The sequence below is a fragment of the Orcinus orca genome, chromosome 10 (assembly GCF_937001465.1).
Source record: "Orcinus orca chromosome 10, mOrcOrc1.1, whole genome shotgun sequence".
Lineage (NCBI taxonomy): Eukaryota > Metazoa > Chordata > Mammalia > Artiodactyla > Delphinidae > Orcinus > Orcinus orca.
Genome location: NC_064568.1, coordinates 6,245,070 through 6,272,007, shown reverse-complemented (window position 1 = coordinate 6,272,007; position 26,938 = coordinate 6,245,070). Strand labels below are relative to the sequence as shown.

The 26,938-nt window shown below is 45.8% G+C and overlaps 1 protein-coding gene and 1 non-coding gene across 3 annotated transcripts in view; both read left to right on the top strand.

Annotated features, from left to right (window-relative positions):
- Nucleotides 1–26,938, top strand: part of SLC6A11 (solute carrier family 6 member 11) — a 121,899-nt gene that overhangs the window by 86,111 nt on the left and 8,850 nt on the right. For both annotated transcript variants that reach the window (XR_004485908.2, XM_004274837.3), the window contains exons 7-10: nucleotides 3,908–4,011; nucleotides 9,784–9,908; nucleotides 21,849–21,961; nucleotides 24,711–24,848. Coding sequence is in view for 1 of the 2 variants with exons in the window: in XM_004274837.3 (XP_004274885.2) it covers nucleotides 3,908–4,011; nucleotides 9,784–9,908; nucleotides 21,849–21,961; nucleotides 24,711–24,848 (480 nt within the window). In the remaining variant the exon portion in view is untranslated. The remainder of the gene's footprint in view (nucleotides 1–3,907; nucleotides 4,012–9,783; nucleotides 9,909–21,848; nucleotides 21,962–24,710; nucleotides 24,849–26,938) is intronic.
- LOC117203228 (U6 spliceosomal RNA) lies at nucleotides 12,688–12,794 on the top strand. The gene has a single exon (XR_004485918.1). It is a non-coding gene; the product is annotated as a U6 spliceosomal RNA (small nuclear RNA).

Sequence of the window (26,938 nt, the reverse complement as noted above, 5' to 3'; positions counted from 1 at the left end):
CTAAGCAACATCAAAGTACTCAGGAAGAGAAAAAGAGAACCAAGGATTTTATATGCAGCCAAACTAACTTTCAGGTACAAAAGCCACAGATCAACTGTTAGGAACATGAAAGAACCCAGGAAATATATTTCCCATAAGCCTTTCCAGAGGAATTTACTAGAGAACAAGCTACAACAAAGTTGACTGGAGAGGTATTAACATAATGGCTGGGGGTGAGCATTAAATTTATAGTCACCTGTAGAACTCACACTAACTAACGGCAAAAGGGGGACAGTATAATATGAAATGGTTGTATGTTCTGATAATACAGATACAGTACAAGTATTAAAAATTGGGAGAGAAGGGAGTGTGTATATGAAAAGTAAAGTAAATTCACGTAATGCCTTTAGGTATTAACTGGAAACAAATGAATATTTCTTCAAATTAGATTCTAGAGGAAAGGGAAGAAAGAAAGAGAAGATGTGGCTAATTTCAATATTCCTCATAGTAGGGAGCCAACAGGGGGAGGGCTAAGGGTATTGTATAAAGGTGTTGATTTAATGGTAATCATCTGAATAAAAATGACAGCCTTTTTCCTACAGAGGTAGGGGAGCAAGAAAAAAAAATCATTGAGAACACATTCCTCTCTCACATGAACCTCCATACCCAATGTGTCCTCTTTCATCACTTCTCTATTCTTTAAAGGTGTGCCTCCTCCAGACAGCCTTCTCTGATTGCCCTAGCACATGTTAATCTTTCCCCTCCTCTACCACTCCCAGGTACTGGGTATCTTGTTCTCTGAATGTTTCCTTTTATCTCACCTGCAGACAGAGATGGAGTGCTATAAATAATTGTACAGTACCTCTTTCAGAGCCTGGCACAGGGTTCTGCATACAGAAGGCACTCAATAAATGCTTGGTCATTGGTAATTCAGGATTGATTGAAGAATTTGGGCTTAGAGCCCCTAGGTTTTTCTAAGATCTTAATGTTGCTATTAGTCAGAAGTGACAGCAGTCACTTGAAGTGCTTGAAGTGACAGCAGTCCCATTCAAACTGACTTAAGAAAAAGAGGAATTATAGGCCTCTGAAACTGAAATACTCTCAGGTAGGCCTGATTTCAGGTGTGGCTGGATCCAGGGACTTGAGTCATATCTCCAATATTAGTCTTTCTTTGCTCTAAACTCTGCTTTCCTCTGCATTGGCTTTATTCTCAGGCAGGCTCTTCACTCATGGTCAGCGATGACCCCCAGCAGTTACAAGCTTAATATCTCTAAGAGAAAAGAATGTGTCCCATTTGCGGTAGCTCCACTAAAAGTCCCAGGACTGAGTTTCATTGGCTTGGTTTGCATCATATGCTCATCCCCGAACCAGCCACTGTGGCCAAGAGAAATGCTTTGATTGGCCTGGGTGGGGAAGAGGTGGCTTTTCAAAGTAAAATTGGGGTGCTGTTACCTGAAAAGGGGAGATGGGTGCCGGGTGGGCAAAAACAGCAGATGCCTGTTTTAGTGCTGGGTGCAACGAGCAAACTGCAAGAAAAATCCCCTGCGGGTGGAAAGCGTGGTTTGAGGCCCCATCTTTGGGACGTGTGGATGGAAAGCTCTCTTGGGTGTTTTTGAACTCACGGAGGGGTTTATGTACCATGTGGGGAGGGTGGGGCCATTCGCCATGGGGCCCAGTTGTGATGAAGCCCCCAGGTTTCCCACGGGTCTGGAGGCTTCTCTCACTCTGGTCTGTGCACTCCGTGAAGGTTCTGGGGAGAGGGACACCCCGTTTGCTGAGGCTCTAGAAACCACACGTGTTCGCGTGCTGAGCGTCCCAGCACCTCGCTGCTGGGATCTGGCCTTGCTTTCTGGGTTAGGAGCTGCCCTGTGTTTTGCTTCTCCATATGGTTTACTGGCCTTACCGAGGAGAAAAGGGAGTGCGCTGAGGTGGCAAATGGGGAGACTGAGGCACAGCAGGAGGACTTTAAAATACATCCATTTCTCTCCCAAATCTTCAACATTGTTTTTTTTGCATTGGGCCCTTCCTGTCAACATTTAAGCATCCTCAAGTTTCTGCTATTTTTAAAAAATCCTCCCTAAATTATTTTCTCTCTCACAACCACCCTGTCTCCCAACTCCCCTTTCTTGGAAAAGTTTTTTAATATTCCCTCTTCCCATCTCCTCCTCGCCGTGTCTCCGCCCGCTCTGATCTGCCGGCACCCCCTCCACACACACACATACACACACTTCATGAAAGAGCTTTCCCTGCGTTCCTCATTTAGCGCTGAGACACTGAACCCGAAGGCTCCTTTTAGAGGAAGACAGTGTACCACTTTTTAGGTTGAAAAGCAGCACTGTGATCTTCACTTTTAATAAATGTTTCTTGAATGATTTAACAAGCAAGCAAACCCAGGGTAGAGTGACCTGTACTGTGTAATCAAATCCCCAAGAGAGAGGAAGTTAAGATAATTTGCCTGGAAAAGGCTGTGTTCCAGAGGGTTCTTCAGATCTGTAAAGTGCTGCCACAGGGGAGAGGGAGAGGTGGCCCCAGAGCCAGGGAATCAGGAAGGGAGATTTTCTCTCATTTTGAGAAATGCTCTAATGGTCAGAGTTCTCTTAAGAAAAAGAAAGGGGCTGTGTCAAAAGGTAGTGAGCTCCGCATCACTGGTGGTAGTCAAGCAGAGACCATTCTGTCAAAAGTACTCAGAAGAGAGTCCTGTGTTGGGTGGGGGGTTACACCAGATGTTTTTTTGGGGTTTTTTTTTCGGTACGCAGCCTCTCACTGTTGTGGCCTCTCTCGTTGCGGAGCACAGGCTTCCGGACGCGCAGGCTCAGCGGCCATGGCTCATGGGCCCAGCCACTCCATGGCATGTGGGATCCTCCCGGACCGGGGCACGAACCCATGTCCCCTGCATTGGCAGGCGGACTCTCAACCACTGCGCCACCAGGGAAGCCCTACACTAGAGGTTTTTTGAAATTCTGGCGTTGGCTACACATGTTTCTCTAGCGGTGTGTCTCCTTGGACTTGCGTCTGCCGCTCCCAGCTGTGTGGTCTTGAGCAAGTTGCCCCGTTCTCTAGATGGCAGCTTCTTCTCAAGCTTCAGTCTCATCAGCTGCATTTGGGTTTTAGCTGTGGATTTTCCTTGGTAGCTTCTAGGAGCAGCGCTCAGAGAGAGTCCAGGGGGGTGTTAGAGAAGCCACCATAATTCCTGTTGTGCGTGTCAGGGCTTCCACGGCAGGTTTTGTTGGGAAGCTTGGAGACTAAGAAAGTAGTTTCCACGTGTATCACGTAGGAAGCCCAAATGCACCTCTTTGGAAAGGTGGTAAAGATTTGGTGGGAGGGCCTCCCGCATCTCATTTCCCTGTCCTCTGGCCGAGCACATGGGGCAGAGTGAGAGAAGTCTCCAGACCTGGAGGAAAAATGGGGTTTCATTGTAATTGGGCCCCATGGTTAATGGTCCCCTGGTATACATGGTAAGTAAGCTCTGTGAGTTCAAAAATACCCGAGAGAGCTTTTCTCATGGTGGTCTTAATCGCAAAGCAGAAAAAAATCACTTGTTTTGGCTTCAACAGTCCTGAGAGCGAAGTTTATTCCCCACTTTGCAGTTCAGGAGACTAAGCCTCAGAGAGGTTAAGTAACTTTTCCAAGGTCACACAGCTGGAGCAGAGTCCTAAAACCCAAATTCTTGCTATTTGGTGAACTACTGTCCATAAAGTCCAGAAAATTCTGGTTTTAACTAAGGCCGTTTATATTTAATCACCCCAAGAATAGAACTTCTAAAAAAAATGCATTCCTGAGATGAGGACATTTGATTGTCCCTTTGTGGAGTCTTTTTGGAGGTTGGGTGTGGGTGGGGGCTTTCAGAGAACAGGGCCATCCCACCCACCCACCCCCTCGCCGCACATCTGACTTCTCTTTCTGCCAACTTCTTTGTGCCTTCCTACAGGTCTGGGTAGATGCTGGGACGCAGATCTTTTTCTCCTATGCCATCTGCCTGGGTTGTCTGACTGCTCTGGGAAGTTATAACACTTATAACAACAACTGCTACAGGTGAGCATTTCCCCAGGCCCTGCCAGCTCTCCACCAAACCCGAGAGCCCTCCATGCTGCCCGGCTAGTTCACGGTCATCTTCTCACCTTGCAGGTCTGGGTGAGGGAAAGAGGCCTGTTAAGAGAGGGGCGGCAGGGCACCAGCCATTCCAGGTGGAACTGGAGAGGACCCTGGGCTATTTGTCAGCCTCTCCCCACCCCAGGGTCAAAGAATGGTCCAACAGAGGAGCTAGGAGAATAATAAACATGATCAGAGTGCGCTCCAGGCTGCAAAGTGAGTCTACTCCGGGAATGGGACTCAGGCCTCCATCCTACCCTACACAGCAAAGCTTTATCCCAGGATGAATGATTGGCCCAAGGTTACACGGCAAGTAAGTGGCAATGCTGGGACTTGAACCCAGGTCTTCTGACACGAAGGGCCTTGTTCTGCCTTCTGTTCAGGAATTTCTTTCCTGCTTCTTTACACTTGACTGTAGGGTCCTGTCCAGTCCCACTTGGAATGGCCAGTGCCCTGCCGCCCCTCTCTGGACAGGCCTCCCTCCCTCCCTGGCTTCCTGCAGCTGGCCGCACCCAGCGTGGGGAAGGGGCCCACATGGGGAGGTGAGCCTGAGGCTGTGTGACCCTGGCTGCCTGGTCCTCATGCCTGCAGCCTGGTTTCTACCCAGAGGCTGAGTCCACAGAGGCCCAGGGACTTGGCTAGGGTCACCCAGCAGTGCCTGGCGGAATTGAACTTTGCACCCTGGTCTCTAACTCTAGGCCTGTTGGCCGAGGTCGCTGCACCCCTGAATAGTGCCTGGTCGTAGACGGTGAATATGCAGAGAAGGCTGGACAGCAAATCTCTGTCCCTGAGTTCCAGAGCTCCTTATTCTAATGTAGAAACTCGTGGACTAATGGCAGTGAAGCCGTCCCTGAACACAGGTTCATTGGAAAAGGAAGGGTTTTTCAGCAGACAATTCTGAGACAGGATAAGTATTTTGGTGGAAGTAATTAGGATAGATCCTCACCTTGCCCCACATATGCACCATAATAAGTGTCAGATTGATTCAACAGTTAAATATTTTTTAAAAGAAAGCCATCCTAAAATGAGGAGTAAAATATTGTTTTCATAATGGGAAAGATATGGAAACATCAAAATCATTAAATCAGGAAGGAAGTGACAGATTGATTCACATAAATATCTAGAACTTCTAAATTTCTGGAAAGATACAGAGGAAACTATTAAAAAGAGCCACCTCTGAAGAGAGACACAGAAGTCAGAGATGGGGAGACAGGCTTTTTCTACCTATACCTTCCTGTACAGTTTAAATGTTTTGTTTTGCCTTGTCTTTACTCTTGAGTACATATTGCTTTTATAATTTTTAAAAAGTCACATTAATACAGATGTTATCTATATACCTCCTGCATTACATCTCCAAGCAAAACGTGAAAATCATCTACAAAGTTAAAGGGCATACGAACAACATATAATATGATACTCAAAGTGTTGGCACCCCTAACACCCAAAGATTACAAACAGGCCCATATGAGAAACCCTAAAACACCAAGAGAAAAATCAGCAACACACTCTTAAAATAATGAGCTTATTTTTCTTAACTAGCAAATGAGCTGTGGTCTAAAAATGACCCCTGTTTGATGCAGGTGAGGGTACAGTGAGAGGGGCCATGTCCCAGTCTGTTGGTGGGATGGGAACTCGGAGGTGACAGCCACATCACTTGGTGGTTGTGTGGCTCGAGTGGGAGCAGCATTTCAGAGAACTTTTGTCAGTGATGAAGTCCCTCCCGTGTTATCCCCATCTTCGAGGGAGGGAAATTGAGGCTCATGGATGTCATTCCTCCAGCTAGGTGTGGTAGACCTGGACTCTGGCCACGTTCTTCTAATCCCCATCCTACCACTCTGCTGCATCCTCCCTGAAAGCTGGCTTTGTGATCGCTTTACCAACCCATTTGTTAAGTCAGCCGTGTGCTGTATGTGTCACTAAGTGTGAGATGCCCAAATCGCTACCTTTGGAGATACACACAGCTCCAGTCTATAGAGACTGCCACTTGGGGAAACCAAGGCAATGAAAGGGGGCAGATCCAACATGCTGGAGGAGAGGCCACAGGGGAAGCCAGCGGGCTCTGCTGTCCCTGGGCCATTAGGCAGAGAAGTCATTTGGGTACTGTTGGACAGAGGGATGTTAGAGAGGTGGGAGGTCAGACCAGGTTGTCCAGAAGAGCCTCTCATCCTCCAAGGCATTCACAGGAGGTGGGTCTGGGGGATGAGATGTAGCACACTGTCAGCCACGATAGAAAATAGAACCACGGGTAAGAAGAGAAGGGCGCAGGCACAGGGAGAGCAGCGGGCAGACCTCTGGTCTGGGTTGAGTGTGACACCCTCCGGGTGCTGGAGTCTGCGTACAGCTGTCAGCACGTCAGCAGCCAGCGTCCAGCGCGGGCCCTCCGTGCTGGGCGTTGCGGAAATCTCTAGGTCACTGTCCATCACCTCCAGCTTGGCCGTCAGCTCCATGAGGATACAGTCTGGGTCCTCTTGTTCACCACCATTCCTCAAGCCTAGGAGAACACTGGCTGAAGTGTAAGGATGCAAGGAAGGAGCCACACCATTATCCAGATGAGGAAACTGAGGCCGGGGGTAGACCACTTGCTCGATGGAACGTGGCTTTGAACCTGGGCCTTTCTGGCTCCTGCACCCCTATCCCTCACTCCCAGGCCTGGCCAGTTCTTCCCCAACTACTGCAGTCAACAAGGATTTGGCCGAGAATGCGTCGTTATCAGGCTGGGATATCATGCCTTGTCTCAGGGCAGTGACAATGGCAACTTTCTTCCTCGCCAAGCAGGTGGGTGAAATATGCTGACTGCCCCAGATCCCTTCTGCTTCCGCCTCCAACAGGCAGGTTTTTTCCCCTCCTGTCAGTAGCAGAAAGCAAATCCCCTAGGTGACATTGCAAAATCTGAGGGCTCCTTTTATTTCTGTTTCCAAATTTTTCCCTGAGCACATCTTCCCAACTCAGAGGGAGTAAATTAATACCCTCTCTTCCGACAGCATAATAGCTTCTGGAGGTCTTCAAAGCCCAGCTCAGCTCCTGCCAACTTCAAAGCGCTTCTTACGTAGCTCTTCACCTAGAAGGTGCCCCGTGGGGAAGGAATTAGAGGGCTGGAGATGGAGCAAACCAGATGGGGAAAATCCTCACTTCAGAACACAGGCTGCTAAGCTCTCTCTGCTTGGAGGTTGGGGTGCTCTGAGGAAGGGGGTGCAGGGCACAGGACTGGAAGCACCTCGGGTCTGCTCAGAGCTTCTGTCCCTCTGTGATGTGAGGAAGTCACTCAGGGTGGAGGGGGGGCGGGGAACCTTGCAATAAGGGACATTTGTTTTCAACAGCCACATGGACGCCCAAAGATTGTTTTCCAAAAGTCAGGATTTAGAAATCTGAATTCTTAGGGAGCATTGTTACTGTGTAGCTCCTAGAAAAAGAGTGGGCTTTGGTGTTTGAGACAACTAGATTCACATCCCAGCTTCCCCGGCAGATGACAAAACAGTTTGAGTGTGTGACTATCCTCCCTGGGCCTCGGGATTCAGTGACAATATTCAACACGGCAGGTCCAAAAAACACAGGAGAATTCCAGAATGGAGAGGCTATGGAGAAAACACTTTGCTCACCAGTGCTGCCTTGTTTTGGACTGTTGGATAAGTCAGGGGCCAGAAACAGGGCAGATTTACCCCAGCCTTAGGAATAACTTTGCCCTCCTGGGCTGAGCTGAATTTCCCTTAGAGAGGAGGTGATCAGTCTTGCAGATAAAGTCTCCAGGCCTGCCAGCCCAGCCTCTGTCCACAGTGCCAGAAGAGTTCTGTAAAGGGACCTGTATCAGTCACTCACTGCCACAAGAATTCTGTGTAACAAGCAGCCCCAGAACTCAGTAGCTCACCACAACAAGCATTCGCTTTTATTGCTCACCAGTCTGCTGGTCAGCTGGGGACTCTCTCCTTCAGGCTGTGGGTTGGGCAGGTTTGGCTCCAGGGTCCAGGCCAGGCTCAAGCCTGTTCCATGTGTACATTCTGGGGTCCAGGCTGCAGGGACAGCAGCTCCCCTGGAAAAGTCCTTCTCATGGCACATCACAGAAGGGATAAAGGACAAGACCAATTGCACAAGCACATCTCAAGCCTCCACTTGTGTCACACCTGCTGATAGCTCATTGGCCAAAGCAAGTCACGTGGCTAAGCCCAAAGTCATTGGGGCAGGGAAATATACTCTACCCCAAGGAAGAAGGTATGGAAGTGACCACTTGCTGAAAAATGACTTAATCAATCACAAGGCCCAAGAGACCCTCTTATCCAAGCCACCTTGTCATATAGCTGGTAAGGTCAGGCCCAGAGAGAAGGTATTGCAAGGGGAATTGGAACCCAAGGCTCCTGACCCCAAGTCTAATGCTCTTTCCACCATGCCCTTGATTCCCAGGGTCAATGCAATGCAACGCAGCTGGGAGCCACAATCACCAACATCAGTGTAACCTCTGGTTGCCTTACAAAAAGTATGGTGTCAGGAGAAGAGGAGGTGAGAGTCCTGCTCTGTTCTTGAGTCTAGTGCTCAGTCCTGGATATGACATTGGAAAAGGGTCTGGACAAGCTGGAGTGAATTTCACATCACCAGCAGGATGAGGAACACTGATAAGGGAACTGGGAGGTCTAAATGAGCGAGCTAAAACCTCAGGGGGATCTGAAGGGGATATCTTCAGATCTTTAGGCTGTTTGGGAGGGTAGAACTAAAACTCCCCAGAGGAGGTGGATTTGGGTCGAACCCAGCATGAGGAAGTTCTTACACTGTGAGCGGCAAGAGCGGTCCGGGAAGAAAAGCACCACGGAGCAAGGTGACTGGTCCTGCTTGCTAGGGTGGGAGCAGAGGCCAGCTCGCCGCCGTTGCAGGGATGCTCCAGGCTGGTCGTGCTTCAGGGAGGAGATTGGACAAAACGCCCAGAGCCCCTCCCTTTGAAGTGGAGCATCACAGGTGTTGTAAGCCTGATTCCTATGTGCACCCTCTGTGGCGGCTGAGATCCTGAGAGGCTGATTCCCTGACCCATCTGCATGAGGATGCACAGCCCGAGGTTGAAGGGACCCGGATGTGAGGGTTCCATCTTCTTCATCTTGGCAAAGCCCTGTCATTTGTAGTCTGAAATCTCCTGGGTCACGGCTTTATGCTGCTGCTGCTTTGCTGTGAGCCCTTCCCAAGAGCAGGGAGCAGTCACTGCTCTGGTGAAGCCCCCAGGAGGAGTCTGGCCTGGGAGGGGCTGCCCCTCGCAGCAGAAGAGCAGACGCTTGCAGTGAGGTCTGGGAGATGCCGCTCCGGTAAAGAGCTGGGCCAGGAGGGGTGTGTCTCCCAAGGCTGCTCCACTGTCGGGGAAGCAGTCCTTTCTCTCAGAGGCTTATATCCTCATGTTTTGAGCTCCTAGAAAATCAATCCTCTCTCGCTTCCCTTGGTTTTCTCTCCTGCCAGGAATTTGGAGGAGCGATGGTTTGTCTCCAAGTCTTTCCTCACCGGTTGTGCATTTTCCCACTTGCCAGCTTCCCTTCCTTCCCACCCCCTCTCCATGCTTCTGGTCTGTGACCTACCTTACCTTCTAGAAATGCAGGACAAGCGGTGTGATCATGGGCCAGCCACCTACGCTCTCTGAACCACAAGGGCTTCCTCAGGCAGTGGGACAGCCATGGTACTCAGACAGAACGTTCCAGTACTGTACTGGTTCCACCCACCCTGACCCAAGCTTCTCTCGCTGCTTTCCCACAGGGACTGCATCATGCTCTGTTGCCTGAACAGCGGCACCAGCTTCATAGCCGGGTTTGCCATCTTCTCAGTCCTGGGATTCATGGCATATGAGCAAGGGGTGCCCATCGCCGAGGTAGCAGAGTCAGGTAAGTTTGCCAAAGAGGAACTATGATCTTCCTCAACTCGCTCTTCTCCTGGGCTCAGGTCTCAGGAGGGGGCCCACTGTCCGTCCACAAACCAGGCTCCTGGGAGGGAGCCACCAGCCCAGAGAACCGCCACCTGGTCGACCACAGGAGCTTTCACTGGCCTCCCTGCCTCCCCTGTTGTCCCCTCTGTTCCATGCACCTCTCACCCTGCAGAGTGATTTTTTTTCAAAATGCAAACCTGGACTTGTCCTTCCCTGACGAACTGCCTGTTTTGGCTTCTCCTAGGGCTGACCTCTCAGTGTGGCCCCAAGGCCCTGCACTGCCCAGCTCCTGCGGTCTCTCACCCTCCACCTCGCTCCCCTGTGCTCACTCTGCCCCACCACACTGTGGTCTGCTTTCACTTCTGCAACATCGCTGTCTCCCTCCCTGCCACCCCAGGGCCTTTGCACGTGCTGTTCCCTCTGCTTGGAGGACCTCTTTCCCTTTCCTTGTTCTAGATGTAGAATCACCATGAGTGTGACATTCCTAGTGTAAGATGACGTGTGTTTGTGTCAAACACACCACAGGTAGGGTTATTGCTGCTAAGGTAATTGTGCAAAATGGTGAATAACTCTCCCCTTGATTGACATTTTTTTGAATTCTGGGAAAATTCAATGTACAGTTAAAAGTACAAAAATAGTTTGCGTTTCCATAACAGAGTTAGCCTCTCACCTCCAACACATCTAAATAGGGTTTTCACCTGCAAGAATGTCTGGTAGGACAGTTAGTCAGGAGCTTCACAGGGGGCCCAGCCTCCCTGGCCTCCATCTACTCAATGCCGGTCATGCCGTCCATTTGTTAGGACGCACCCCTGGGGCTTCGTTCCCTCCACTGAGTACACTGGTCTAGGATGTGGCTGCTTCTGCCTGGCGCGCAGAGAGAGGGAAGCACCACTCTGACCCACCAAGCTGGGCAGGGTGGTAGATGTGGACACTGGAGCAGGAAGCTGGTTGCCAAGCTCTGCTTCATGACCACATGGGCTCCAGCTTCCTCTGCATGGTGTCTGTCAGAGGGACAGACAGTCCCTGCTGAAATCAGGGGGCCAGAGCTGGACCAGAGGATATTAATATGATTGAAGCTGTCAATCATCGAGCGCCTGCCATGGGCAGGAACTGTCACATATGATCCTCGACTCAGCCCTCCGAGGTGCCCATTGCCACCCCCATTTTACAGATGAGAAAGCTGAGGTGCAGAGACGTGCTGTCACTTATCCAAGGTCACACAGACTGGAAAGAACAGGGCTAGATTTAATCCAGGCCATGCTCTCACCACTCCATCCCGTTGCCCGCTGGGGGCAGGCACCTGGCACTTCACAAAACATTCATGTTCCTCCCTTGCATTAAACCACGGGGCAGCCCTGTGAGGAGGCAGCATTACCTTCTCTGTGAGACTTTTGCCCTCTCTGAGGGACCTTTGACCTCTCTGAGAATCTGCTTCTTCCTCTGTAAAATGAGCAAACTAATTCCCACCTCAGGTGTTGAGTGCTATAGGGTATCTACAGCACTGTTGTTACTCTTTTTATCGTTATTTCCGTTTTACAGATGAAGCTCAGAGAAGAGTCATGGAGAGAAAGCAAGAGAGCCAACTAGAAATAAATTTTATTGTTTTTTTTTTCTTATTTCAAATTGAAAGCACATTCACTGTAGAAAAATGCTGAAATATTGACAAAGGAAAATCTCCGATTTGAATCTCACTACACTTTGGGGTTCTCCTACCAGGATTTTCCATACATACATAGCTATATCTATATTAATGAAAACTAGATCATATTAGGTTGCATTTTTCGATTCACAATAAAGCATGAGAGCTTTCTGCCGCAGTAAATAAAGATCTCAATCATGAGTTTTAATGGCTGTGTAGTATTCCACTGAATGGATGTACCATAATTGATTTACTGTGTCTCACTTGTCAGGCCCTGGGGTGGTTGTTCATATACTACCTCATGAAATGCTCATAGCACCTCTGCAAGGCATGCTTTATCAAGGCCTGCATTTGTGGCTGTGCAGAATGTGCCCTGCACAACTCCAGGAGGCGTCATTCACATAGACGGCAGTCCTGGGCTTTATACTGCCCATTACAGACGAGGAATCTGTAACTCAGAGCATGAAGTGGGTCCCCTAAGGCCACACAGCCCATAGGTGGTACAGCCTGGCTCTAGCCTCTTCTGCTTCACCCTCCTGTGTCACTCCTGGTGTCAAGCAGGTAAGCCTGCTCTATGGTTAGGGGTGTGAATCAGACCAAGATCCCCTTTAGGAGTTCCCGCCATTTGGATCAATTGCATGTTGTAAGTATGTAGCCCCCCCCCCACTCACCCTTCTCATCAGGTTCTTACAGTGAAATTTACAACTTTAATTACCTAATTAGAAGGAAGGTGTTTTTTTTTTAACATCTTTATTGGAGTATAATTGCTTGTGTTAGTTGTGTTAGTTTCCACTGTATAACAAAGTGAATCAGCTATATGTATATGTATATCCCCATATCCCCTCCCTCTTGCATCTCCCTCCCACCCTCCCTATCCCACCCCTCTAGGTGGTCACAAAGCACCGAGCTGATCTCCCTGTTCTCTGCAGCTGCTTCCCATTAGCTATCTATTTTACATTTGGTAGTGTATATATGTCCATGCCACTCTCTCACTAGAAAGAAGGGTTTAAAGTAAAAAATTAAAGTTTTTATCGGAAGAAGCTGAAAAAAAAGTACAAATTAAACCCAGAATAAGTAGAAGCAAAGAGATAATAAAGGTATGCTCGCTTGGGCAGCACATATACTAAAATTGAAACAATACAGAGAAGATTAGCATGGCCCCTGCACAAGGATGACACGCAAATTCGTGAAGCGTTCCATATTTTAAAAATAAATAAATAATAAAGTTAAGACATACAAACAATAGAGGAAATTTTCAAAGCCAAAATTTGGTATTAGAAAAGATAGCAAAATTTATAACACCCTGGCAAGACTAATTAAGGAAAAAAACAGGAGAAAACACAAATTACTGATATCAGGAATGAAAGAGGAAATATGGCTACAGATACTGTAGACATTAAAACTGAGAATAAGGAATCATGAACAACTTAAAGCAAATATACTTGATAATGTAAATTAAATGGACAGATTCCTAAAAATCCATAATTTACTTAAACTGAGTCAAGAAGAAATAGAAAAACTAAATGGCTCTATATTTTGAAAAGAAATTGAATTCATTGTCAAAAATCTTTCTGCCAAGAAGACTCCAAGCCCTGCTGGTTTCACTGGCGAGTTCTACCAACTGTTTAAAGAAGAAATAACATCCCTCTTATACAAACTCTTTTAAAAATTAGAGGAAGTAAGAGTATCTGAGGACGACAGCTGTATAGCTACATATATCCCCATTTTTTCCCCCAGAAAAGAAAAAAACAAGAAGGGAAAAGAATATTCTACAGAAAACCATGCCCCCTGCATAATCTGAAGCAGAAAATGTCGAAGCTGCAGATAACTGTAACAGAAAGAAAAATCACCAATCCCAGTTCACAGTCTCCACCGCAGAGGCAAACCGAGAAAAACTGTGGGACAGACAGAAGATAGAGGCTAGCGAAAGGACCTAAGTGATTTGGAGCAACCACCAGAAAGATTAAATCTACTCTAAACCTGAATGTACTGGAAAGGATCCAGACACATCCCTTAGCTGGGACTACAGAGAAGGGATTCAGTGTAGGTGTGATTTCAAGGGGCACGGACCATTTCAAAGGGACAGGAACATTTTAAAGGAGGTACCATGTGAAACACAAAGCTTCTTGGGGAGAAAAAAGGCAAAAAGAAAGGAAAAACACCCTTTTACAATGAGATGGTGAAGGGAAACCAAGAAAAGGGGATAAAATGTAAATACCTGCAAAACAAAAGAGAACCATAAAGTGAGGGTGTGAAAATGGGAGCTCACCCTTCCCCCATCACCAGAACAAAAGGCTGCTAATGTGCCTGGACTTTGCAATACTGGCAGAAGAGGGCGCTGTTAAGCTGGGACTATTGTAAAATACCCAAGAACACGAACAAGAGAAAAGTCAAGTCCCTGCAGAACTACTATGGAAAATCAGGAGTGGAAAGTTCCCACGTGTCTATGAAGAACCACACTGTGCCTCTGAAAAACAACCATGAAATAGAAGAAAATTGTAAGTCAACACTCCAAACAGAATTAAATATACTCAAACAAGCATCTGAGGATGGGAAAAAACTCTTTGAACCAGAAATTTTAACAAATGCATGAGGGGGAGAACAGGAATGAATGAAAAGGGAGTTGATTGAAATCAGGGAAAAAATGAGAAAAAAGGAAAGATATTGTTATCTCAGAAATGAAGAATAGGGCTTCCCTGGTGGCACAGTGGTTGAGAGTCCGTCTGCCGACGCAGGGGACACGGGTTCGTGCCCCGGTCCGCGAAGATCCCACATGCCGCGGAGCGGCTGGGCCCGTGAGCCATGGGCGCTGAGCCTGTGCTCCGCAACAGGAGAGGCCACAGCAGTGAGAGGCCGGCGTACCGCAAAAAAAAAGAAATGAAGAATAAATTGCAAAGTATCAAATGGAGAATAGTCTCAATAAAAGGCATTTTTAAAAGGAAGGAAAACAACCAAGTGAATGAAAATGACATAAGGCAGTAAAAATGATCCCTCCAAAGAAGTAGAGGGAAGACCAGCAAAGAAGAAAATATTCATATTATCAGAGCCCCTGAAGAAAAATAAATAAATAAAACAGTGGAACAGAGGTAATATTTAAAACTATAATCCAAGAAAACTTTTTTAGAAACAGAAAAAGAGCTGAATATACACATTGAAAGGACTCCTTGGGTACTAGGGAAAATTAACCCAGAGTGATCAACTCCAAGACATCTTAGTAAAGATACTAGATTTCAAAGATAAGATAAATTCCTCAAGCCTTCCAGGCAAAAAAAAGATCAAATAACTTATAACAGCAAAAGTATTAAACTGGCATCATACCTTTCAAAACTCACATACAAGACAACTATGGGGCAGCATTTTTTAAAAATTCACACAAAGAAGTGTGAACCAAAGATTTGATATCCGGCCATGTCTTCAAATGTGAAGGCTATAGAAAAAACATTTTCAATATACAAGAACTTAGAGACTTATACAATCTTCAGCCCTTTGGAAGAATCTGCCAGAGGGCGAACTTCATCCAACCCATTAACAACTGGGAAAACTTCAGAAATAGGACTGATGGTAAGCACTTAAAATATATATAAGTATACATATAAGACCAAAACAAAGGTGAGGAAAAAGAGGACTAATGTAGAAATATGCTACATACTGTTACAAAGTAGAAATCATTAACCAAAAAATAGAGGAGGCAAGAGAAAATATCAATAGAAAAAGCTCACTGATGTATGAACAATAGGTGATAGTAACGGATACTGCGGGTGAAACCTGGAAAACCAGATAGTAAAGATTTACATAAGAGAACAAGGGCCTAAGAGCATTTTAAAAAGGTACAAGTATAAAAGTAACCACTAGAATAAAAACATAAACCTTCCTAAATACCAAAATAATAATAATAAAAGTATAAAAAAAGAACACAGAATACACAACTCATAGAGATACATATAAAAATATACATAATTATAAAATATATTGTCAGTTAAGACCAAATATATCAATAAATGTGAATGACCTTAACTATTAAAAGAAAAAGATTTTCAATTTGGCTCAGAAAATAAGACCTACGCACAGGCATACTTTGTTTTATCGTGCTTCACTTTTGTTGTGCTTCGCAGATACTGCATTTTTTACAAATTAATACTTTGGGGCAACCCTGCATACCCCGTTTACTGCGGATAAAAATGCTATCAAATGGCACGGAATGCTACAGAGAAATCGCTCTGGAAAAGAAGAGTCAACCAATGGCGCAAACTTCACTGTCGTCTTATTTTAAGACATTGCCATGGCGACCCCAACCTTCAGCGTCCACCACCTGATCGGTCAGCAGCCATCCACGTTGCGGCAAGACCCTCCACCAGCAAAAAAATTATGACTCACTGAAGGCTCAGATGATGGTTAGCATTTTTAGTAATCATGTATTTTTTAATTAAGGTATTTATTGTTTTTTTAGACATAATGGTATTGTACACTTAGTAGACTACAGTATAGTGTGAACATAACTTTTATATTTGCTGGGAAACCAAAAAAATTCATGTGACTCACTCTATTGTGATATTTACTTTGTTGTGGTGGTCTGGAACTGAGCCTGCAACATCTCTTGAGGTATGCCTTTATGTGCTATATATAAGAGACACATCTAAAACAAAACGATTCCAAAGCCTAAAAATAAAGGGATAGATGATGATAACAATTCTGATATCAGACAAAGTAGCATTCAAGCCTAAATGCATTAAGCATGACAAAGGATGCTTTTTAATGTTAAAAGCCACAATTCACAGTGAAGATATAACACACACAAAAATGTATGCACTAAATAACACAGCAATAATCTTTATGAAGCAAAAACTGCAGGAGATGCAAGGAGACAGAGATAGAAATAAACTAACAATAAGAGAAAACTTTACTAAACACATTTATCAATAAAAGTGAAAGAATGAAAATAAATTGATTACATCCCCTGTTTAGAAAAATAAGAAAAACAACAGCAAAATGAACTAAAAGAAGGCACAAGGAAGGAAATAATAAAGATAAAAGCAGAAAGTAATGAAGTAGAAAATAGAAAAATAGTAGATCTGGTTTTTTAAAAATAATAAATTAAGCAACCTAAATGTCCATCAACAGAGGAATGGATAAAGAAGATGTGGTACATATATACAATGGAATATTACTCAGCCATAAAAAAGAATGAAATAATGCCATTTGCAGCAACATGGATGGACCTAGAAATTGTCATACTGAGTGAAGTAAGTCAGACCGAGAAAGACAAATATCATATGATATTGCTTATATGTGGAATCTGAAAAAAGGGTACAAATGAACTTACCTACAAAACAGAAGTTGAGTTACAGGTATAGAAAACAAACTTATGGTTACCAGGGGATCAGGGGGTAGGGATAAATTGGGATATTGGGATTGACATATACACACTATTATATATAAAATAGATACCTAATAAGGACCTACTGTATAGCACGGGGAACTCTACTCAGTACTCTGTAATGGCCTATTTGGGAGAAGAATCAAAACAGAGTGGATTTATATATCAGTATATGTATAACTGATTCACTTTGCTGTACACCTGAAACTAACACAACATTGTAAATCAACTATACTCTAATAAAAGTTAAAGTAATAATAATAAATTAAAATTCTAGGTTTTTAGAAATAAAAATAGACAACTCACCAGATGATTAAGAAAATAAAAGGAGGGGGGAGAACATGCAAATAGCAAAATTAGAAATGACAAAGGGGAAATAACCATTGAAGCAAAAGACATTTTTAAAAATCATAAGAGATTATTTTGCAATCCTCTTTGCATATAAATTTGAAAACCTAGATGAAATGAATATTTTCCTAGGGAAATAGAGATTGCTAAAATTGACCCCATTTGATTTAGAAAGCTTAAACAGGCCAATTTCCATAGAAGAGATAGACAAAGTTATTGAGGAACTACCCCACAAAAAAACAACAGGCCCAGATGGTTTCTCAGAAGAATTCTACCAAACCTTTGGAACCAGCTAGGCCCAGTGCTCTATAAATTATTCCAGAGCATTGAAAGGGGAGGAAACTTTCCTAACTTATTATATGAAAAGTATAATATTGATACCTAAACCAAATAGACAATGCAAAGAAAGAAAACTACAGATTAATATCACTCATGTGTATTGCTGCAGAAATACTAAATAAAATATTAGCAAACTCAAATCCAAAATATTAGAATCCACACTCACATTAAGAAGGTAATATACCATGTCCAAGTAGGGTTTATTACAGGAGTAATGTAAGGTTGATTTAACACTAAGAAAGCCTTTAATATCACACACTCTATTAATAGCCCAAATAAAATAAATCATAAAATTATCTCCATAGATACTGAAAAAGTCTTTGAAAAATTCAACATTTATTCACTATTAAAAAAAATCAAGTAAATGGAAATTGAAGCATATTTTTTTAAATAGGTATGCATATCAAAGTTTAAAAAGCAAGTATCTATGATATTCCACCCATCATGTAAGAAAGGAGATAAAAGAAAATACATCTGTGTGTTTGTGTAAAAATAAACAGAAAATAAATAAATAGAAAGGAGAAAACTTATTGTTTTATCAATAATTATTTATTAATAATTAACAAATTATTAATATTTAACTATTAAATATTGTTAATTATTAATAATCTTGTTATTTATTTATTTAAAAATAAATAGAAGAAACTAGAAAAGAAAGCGCATGGTTACCTGAAGGGGTGGGTAGAAAAGGGATAGAAAAGGGGGAAGAATAAGAAGTAAGGATGAGAAGGAAGCACCCCTTCCCTGAGTATATATCTTTATTAGTTCTGACTCTTAGAGTCACAGTAATATTTCACATACCACCCAAAATAAATAGTTGCTTTTTGTGGGTGGAACCAAAATGTAATACAAATAGTGACAAACGAACTTAACTATATTACAAACGAACAATGCAACCATACTTAAGAGAATGGGGAAGAAAAGAGCTAACATAAGTGAATTTCAGGAAGCAGTATGTTGACTGGAAACTGTAAGGCTAAAAAAATTACTGTACCCTTGTTGGTAAAGGGAAATGGGTTAGCAATTCTAAACTATTACATGGCTATGTTAGGATTGAACAAACAAGTCAATATAGATAATTTGAGGCAGATTTTTCACCGCCTGAAAAAGATGTTACAAATAAGGAAAGTAAAGAAGCTAGAATGAACTGTATTAGAATTGGAGGTATAAGTTTGGACTTATGGTTTTAATATTTATACAGGTAGATATAGACACATAAGCATGTATGTTTCTGTGGGTAAATATACGTATACATGTTTTCTAGCTTTGTGTGCTGAGAGGGTCTGTGAGCAATGATACTCCAGTAGCAATGAGCATACCTAGTGGTCAGATCTTGGTTTCTAAATGCCATTTAGAAAGGAACCAGAACCCCTTGGAGAAGCAATTGGTTTGAGTGCTGGGGAAGGACAAGATGAAGTTGGAACATATCATGGTGCCCCTAAAATAAGAAAGTACTCAGAAAAATGTTGGAGGTATGTCAAAAAGACACAGGAATCAATCTGAAGAAGTTCCCAATGGCCAAACCAGGGATAATTTGAATAGCAAAATAAATAATGATAGTACTGGATTATGACCCCTAGAATAATCTAAGTACCCAGGAGTCCATACCTGAAATTAATAAAAATTGAATAAATAAGTGGGTGTGACAGGGCAGCTCTTTCTTACAGAAAAATTCTTATTAGTAAGTATAGAAGGAATGAAGAAAATATAAACCCATTAGGCCAACACCATAGGGATAATCGTTGCAGGCAAGATCCACCAATGGATGATAAAATCAATGAGTAAAGGTTTGACTTGAAAGAGGATATTTTCATGATCTCAAAGTATCCTCCCCAAGATGGTTACCAATTACAAAGGGAAACATGGTAACTTTATAGTGGAGAAAACTGGCGTTCACCAACTTACCCAAATGATCAAGGTAAACATCTCCTGTACTAAGTTTTATTGACATCCTGTGTCCCCTTATATGATAAACTGAGAAAGACACAGTATAACTTCTATAGTTTTCTTGCCAAAAATATGTATAATCTCAGTTTAATAATGAGAACATGAGACAAACTCACATTGAGGAGCATTCTGCAGAATAATGACCAGTACTCATCAAAAGGTCATGAAAGACAGGGAAGGGCTGAGGAACTGTCACAGGATGGAGGAGACTAAAGACAGACAGCCATGAAGTGCAAAGTGGAATCCTGAATTGGATACTAGGACAGAATAAAGGACATAAGGAAAAAAAACTGATGGAATATGAGTAAAGTCTGTAGCTTAATTAATAGTATTGTACCAATGTTAATTTCCTAGCTATTAAATATTAAATGCTTTACCCCAAAATCTGAAACAAAGCAAAGATGTATGCTGTCTCCACTTCTATTCCATATAATACTGGAATTCCTAGAGAGTGTGATAAGGCAAGAAAAATAAATTAAAAAGATTAAGATTGGAAAGGAAGAATAAAAACTGTCTTCATTCATAAACATCATGATTGACCACATAGAGAAGGCCTAAGAAACCTACAAAAAAAAATTACTAAGTGAATTTAGTAAGATGACAGGATAAAAAGATAATAAACAAAAATCTATTGTATTGTGTATATGCTAGCAACAAACAATTGGAAAATTTTAAACTTCTGATTTTCACAAGACACAATTGAAAAAATGAAAAGGCAAGCCACAGACTTGGAGGAAATATTTATAATACTTCTCTCTCATAAAGGATTTATATCCCAGGGACTTCCCTGGTGGTCCAGTGGGTAAGACTCCGCATTCCCAATGCAGGGGGCCTGGTTTGATCCCTGGTCGGGGAACTAGATCCTGTGTGCATGCCACAACTAACAGTTCGCATGCCACAACTAAGAAGCCCATATGCTGCAACTAAGAAGTCCACATGCCGCAAGTAAGAAGTCTGCATGCTGCAACTAAAAGATCCCGCATGCCACAATGAAGATCCTGCGTGCCACAACTAAGACCCAGCGCTGCATGCATGCATAAATAAATAAATAAATAAATAAATAACAACATCAAGTGTTGACAAGGATGTTGAGCCACTGGAACTCTCAAACATTGCTGGTAGGAATGTAAAATGGCACAGTTAACTTCGGAATTCAGTTGGGCATTTCTTAGAAAGTTAAACATATAATTACCATATGACCTGGTAATTCCAGGTAGGATGGATAAAGCTAATCTAAGGTGAAAAAATATCAGATCAGTGGTTGACCAGTGCAAAGACGGGGAATGAGGGTGGAGAGACTGCACAGGGGCCCCGGGTGATGATGAAAATATTCTATATCTTGATTGCAGTGGTGGTTATCTGGGTGCATCCACTTTTCAAAAGTCATTGAACTGTACACTTAAAAATGAATGCTTATTATAGGTAAATTAGACTTTAACAAGGCTGTTTTTAAGGTAGAAAACAATCAGAATGAATGTTTTTTGAACATTTACCTTTTTAAATACTTTCCATATTCTGTATCATCGCACTGAATTCCCCAAACCACCCTATTAGGTAGGACTACATTGTTTCCATTTTCTAGCTGAGGAGACAGAGGTAGAGCTCACAGTAAAGAATGAGGATCTGAGCCCTCGAACACTGTGCTAGAGGGCTAGAACATCACAATCTCGCCCTTGACATTAATAAAGCTTATCCTGAGGATGTGCTAGCAAGCCCTCTACTGGGAGCAGCTAAGAGAAGTGAGTGTGGATCTGGGAAATGAGAGGAGACGCCCAAAGGAAGAGGTGGCCTGTGGGGACCAGCATTTGTCCAAGCCTGGACTTCTAAATACTTACATAGGAATCGTCGGGTGCCTGGTCCTTGCCTCACCCTAGACCGACTGTATTAGAATCCCTGGGGTGAGCCTGAGAGCCTGCATTTTAACAAGAATGTCCCCCTCCTACCCCCACCTACCCCAGTAGGAAGAGTAGAGACAGGTCTGTGCAGAGGAAGGTCTGGGTGTCAGACCAACCTGGGCTTGAATTTGACCCTTCCAGACCCTTGCTTCCCCCTCTCTGCCTCAGCTTGCTCATCTGTACAATGGGCATCATAATAGTACCAATAGCATGATGTGGCTGGGAGATTACGTGATTTGAGTAAAATTAGGTACAGCACCTGGCACAAAGGAAGCACTCAATACATGTTGGATTAAAATAACAATTGAATGCGGCATTGAACTCCACTCAGCACCTTTCTCTCTCCTTCCTCTCCAGGCCCCGGCCTGGCCTTTATCGCTTACCCCAAGGCCGTCACCATGATTCCCCTCTCCCCACTGTGGGCCACCTTGTTCTTCATGATGCTCATCTTCCTGGGCCTGGACAGCCAGGTAAGAGGGGAGCCCAGGCTGGAAGGGCAGGGAGCCAGGTATGTCGCTCTCCAGAATAGCTCTGAGACCTACACACCACGTCCTGGTCCTTGTCGTCAGAACCGCCCAGACCCTGGAGTACACGGAGATGTGGAAGAGCATCTTCTTCTTCCTTCCTTTATCTGTGGATTGGGGCCCCATGGCATGCCACTGGCGGCCACATGGGTCCTCGGTACCACCACCAGCTACCGCTGCCCCCGACATTCCACCTGCCTGCCTCTCTTCTCAGTGTGGGCTTCTCCCGACCCACCCTCCACTTGGCAGCCCGCCTTCCTCCGTGAAGGCTGTAGAGTTAGAACTAGCGGTTTATCTGTGCACATTTTCCTTTCTCTCCACACGAACACGTACACTTACACCTTCTCACACTGTAAAACCCACCCAGCCCGCCCTCCCACCCTCCTCTAATCCTCTCCTTGGTTTTCCTGCCAGAAACCTGTGGCCTCCAGTCTCTCTTCTGTCCCAGAAATCTGCCCCTTGCCCTGCTGCCCCATCGTGGCTGGGTTTCCTAAGAGCCCCAGAGAAGGTTTTCCAGCCAAAGCCAGGTGCTCTGCTCTCAGACAGGGGTCTCTTGGCAAGGTGCTGCCCACCCCCCTACCGGTGACCTTGTGTGAGTCACATAGCACCCAGGCCTGGTGGCTGGTGTGTCTGTCTATTCAGCCAAGTCCTGTTTCTTCCCCTGGATGGTTTCTCAGAAACTGCTGAGCCGAGCTGCCGCAGCACCGGGTGTTTTTGCCGATAATCATCCCGTCCGTGGTTGCGGGCAGAGGCCTCAGGAGGGGTTGGCAGCTTGTGTGACAGTGACAGGCCCGCCTCCGCAGGGTGTGCAGGGTCTGAGCCTCGGCTCTGTGAGTCCCCGGGCTGAGCTAGGCCAGCATTAAGATGGAGACACTTGGTTTGCAAAGGGGAACTGGGGGCCCAGAGGTCTGGCCTGGATGGCTGCTCTGCTCACCCCCAGGTGTACATGGCATGGGCTTTGTGCCTGGGCTGTGTCCTCAGTTCTCAGTCATGATAGCGACATGGGCTGGGGGGGGGGGTCCCCTTTTGTTATCCTCATTTTGCAGAGGAAGAAAGTGAGGCTCAGAAACGCTGAGTGACTTGCTGGACGTGCACCCAGGTCTGTGTGCTGCTTAAGCCACCTGCTTTGATGTCACTTCAGTTTAGGTGCTGGATCAACAGGCTCCCTGGAACCTCCTTCCTTCCCTGGGGACCCTGGAGAAAGGACGAGCACGGCCAGCCTTGCTGCAGAGGCAGGGCAGCCTGGAGGCTAGGAGTCCAGGTGTTGAAGCCAGACAGGGCTGGGTTTGAGTCCCAGCTGCACGACTCTGGCCAGCTGTGTGACTCTGGGCTAGTCACCTCACCTCTCTGTGCTACAGTCCCTTTGCACAATAAGGATAGAAATCCGTACCCTAAGGAGGTGGACATGAACCAGAAAGGATTTGGAGCCAAAGAATGGCTCCAGGGAAGGGGGGGAGTGCCCCACAGAGGTGACAGCCAGCCTCTGGAACAAGATTGCCTGGTTCAGATTCTGGCCCTAATATGTTATACCTCTGATCTCAGGGAAAGTTGCTTACACCCCTGTGCTTCTGTGTCTTCATTTACAAAACGGGTAATAATAGGACCTAACACCTAGAGATTAAATAAATTAATATGTTAACTGCTTAGAACTGAGCCTGGCACACGACAAGCACCATGTGTTTGCCACTGTTGTTATTATTCATTTATTAAACATTTTCTGAGCATCTCCTCTGTGCCACTGGAAATAGATGAAAACGACATGGCCTCTGCCTTCCAGGGTCTCACCTTCTTGCTAGGAGACAGGTCAACGGCAGTCACGGGCCCCACGAGATGAGGGATATGGACTAGAGGGAAGAGAGGGGAGATCTGTTCTGCCCAAGTAGGAGGCAAGGAGGAGCAGCGAAGAAAAGGCTCATGCAGGAGGTCTGCCCACAGTGCTGGAAGAACCCGGGCAGGGCGGTAGGGGCGTGCTGGGATATTTGGGCTGGGTGTTGATGGGTGAGTAGGAGTGTAACTTAGCCCATACCCAGCCCTGTCTCAGCATGGCAGGACACAGATGGCGAGTGGCTCAGGCTCTGCCGTTGAAGCCTGCCCAGCCCAAACGCAAGAGCTGGGTGTTAGCTCACCTGACTGCCCTCCCCCCAGCAGAGGGTCACTTGCCCACCAGAAGCAAAGGGCAGGGGAAATGTCACAGGCCTGGAGGACAAAGCAAGTCAAGTCCCACCCACAGACCAGAGCCTGCCAGCAGCAGAGCCCTCAGCTCTCAGGACAGTTACAGGGATTCCCATCTTGCTTCCCAGGCAGAGGCTGGGTCTCATTTAAGTCGTTGACCCCAGAACAGGGCCCAGCACATAGGCACGTGATAGGCAGCTTGGGGGGGATAAGGAATTCTAGAGTCAGGAGATCTCATTTCAAGTCCTGACCCTGCCACTTCCTTGCTGAGAGACTTTGGGCAGGTCGCTTTCCGTCTCTGAGCCTCAGGGTCCTCATGTGTTAAATGGGCCCGCCGGAGTTCTGTAAACGCCGGGATTATTGTTTTTATTCTTGGGTCCTCCGTCAGGGTAAGTGTGGGAATGAAGGTGAGACCCAGTGGAAAGGAAGCCCAGGGTTTAAGGCTGCTCTGCTTGCCTGGAGCCAGGGCCAGTAGGAACGGCCTTTCTCTTGGGTTTCACACCATCATTTCTACCCTGTCCAGTTTGTGTGTGTGGAAAGCCTGGTGACCGCTGTGGTGGACATGTACCCCAAAGTCTTCCGGAGGGGCTATCGGCGGGAGCTGCTCATCCTGGCCCTGTCGGTCACCTCCTATTTTCTGGGCCTCGTGATGTTAACGGAGGTGAGTGATGAGGATACAGGTAAGTGATGTGAACAGGGTAGCGCAAGGGTTAAGCGCCTGGGCTTTGGGTTAGCGGATCTGACATTGACTAGCTGTGTGACCCTGGCTCCAGGTCCAGCACTTCTCGGGGACTCCATGTTCTTATGTTTGTAATGGGTTGTTGTGAGACTCCATGGACGTTTTCATTAAGCCCTTAGCACAGTGACCTGCATGTGTAAGTGCTCAGCTCAAGGTCTCCACTTCACTGCCAGAAGGAATAAAACTCCCAGAGGGAAAGGCTGGGTTTACCTGGTCATCGTGAACGTCCGGATGCCGGGGCCACCCCTTTTAGTAACTTCTGGGTGAAGGGGACAGTGTCAGCTACGGAACCCTCAACTATTTACTATTATCGGCCTCAAGTTCAGAGGAGGCTTTTCTGGGGCATCACTGAGAATAGGCATGAGGAATTGGGCACGTTCAGGCACTGTGTGTTCCCGCCCCAGCCCTTCATGTGTACCCTCTTCTTGTCTCTGCCTGGGGTCAGGAGGGGCTCATCATGACCCTAAATTAAGACTGTCTCATAAAGCCATGTTTCTCTTCGCTCCTGCAGCCATCCTGTCAAATAAATACTTTCTTAAGTACCTTGGGAAGGTGTGATTAGATATCTTTTTATCCACACTCAGAAAATTAATTAATTTTAAAAGCCAAACCATCCCCCACCAAAAAGCCTAAAAACTGTTGTCTAGGGACAAGAAAAGGTTTTGTAAGAAACATGGAAAGAAATGAGGGAATTCAGAATCTGTCAAAGCAGCTGATATGGTACTGAAGTTGGTCTGTTGATTGTCATCCTCCACTTCTCAGTTCAAATGCCACCTCCTCCTGGAAGCCACCTCTGCTTTCCTTCCCACTCAGGACTTCATTCTAAGCTCAGCTCAGCCTCCCTCTGGCCATTACAATGACCTGTCTGTTCACCTGCTGCCCCCACCAGGCCCCGAGGTCCTCAAGAACAGGAGCTGACCTTGACCTGCTCTGCACCCTTGGGACCTGGCATGGGGTGCACTCTGGGGCGTGGTGGCTGGTGTTATTACTGCTCCTAGTCATTGTCACATTAACGGGAGTGATAATCAGCATTTGAGCAAATGAATGGTGAAGCACTTCCCATTTCCTCCTCTGCTCTCCCCACACGGAGACCCAGGGAGGCAGTGAGCAGGGCCTCATTAAGTGCTGATTAATTAGGCAAAGTAGAGTCTTTTGTCACGCACAAATTGGGGGGTTAACCTGACGCCTTAAAAAGGCTGGTGGCACTACAAGAAGAGAAGGCATTGGCCGGCGTCCCCGGCTTGCAGCAGGCAGGTAGAGCGCCCTCCTGGACACCGGCCCTGGGTGCCCTGCTCACAGAGCCTTCCAGCCCACCCTCCTCCAGGCCTCGGGTCTGCCCCGGGGCACCTGGGGCCCCCCCGCCCATGAGGGAGCCAGCGCTGTGTCTGCCCAGGACCAGCGTGTCCTTGAGTGATCACACCGGGAAGGTCACACTGCCAAATGGGCCCTGTCGGCCTCAGTAATTGCTGGCAGGATCTTCTCCCTCATTTAAACACATTTAAAGCTCTGCTCTAGGGAAAAACTAGTCCGCAAATATCTGATCTTCCACTGAGGCAGTGTGATGGGTGGTGAAGGGCACGGGCTCTGCAGCCAGACACTTGGGCTCAGTCCTCAGCCCCACGGCTGGGCAGCTGGGTGACCTGTGGTGCGTATTCTCACTGGCCCGGGCCTCGGGTTCCCCCACGTGAGCACTGAGTCTAACTGTAGCACCTGCCCTGTGATCACACTGTGCAGGAACAGCTAGACTGAGACCTGGGACCAGGTACCACAGAGCTGGCACGTGGAGAGCACCGCGTTAAGGCTTCCTTCTGGGTTATTTTAATGTATGATGTTTGTGGAAGGAGACCCTCGGGAGAGCAATTAGGAGGGCAGTCCTGGGTTTAACTCAGAAAGCTCCTTACACTCAGAGACCCGAACGCCTGCCATATCTGTCACAGACAGGAGGCCCCAGACCAGATACGGCCCAGCGATCCATGTTGTTTCCCCCTCACTGTGATTTTTTAAGAAGACGA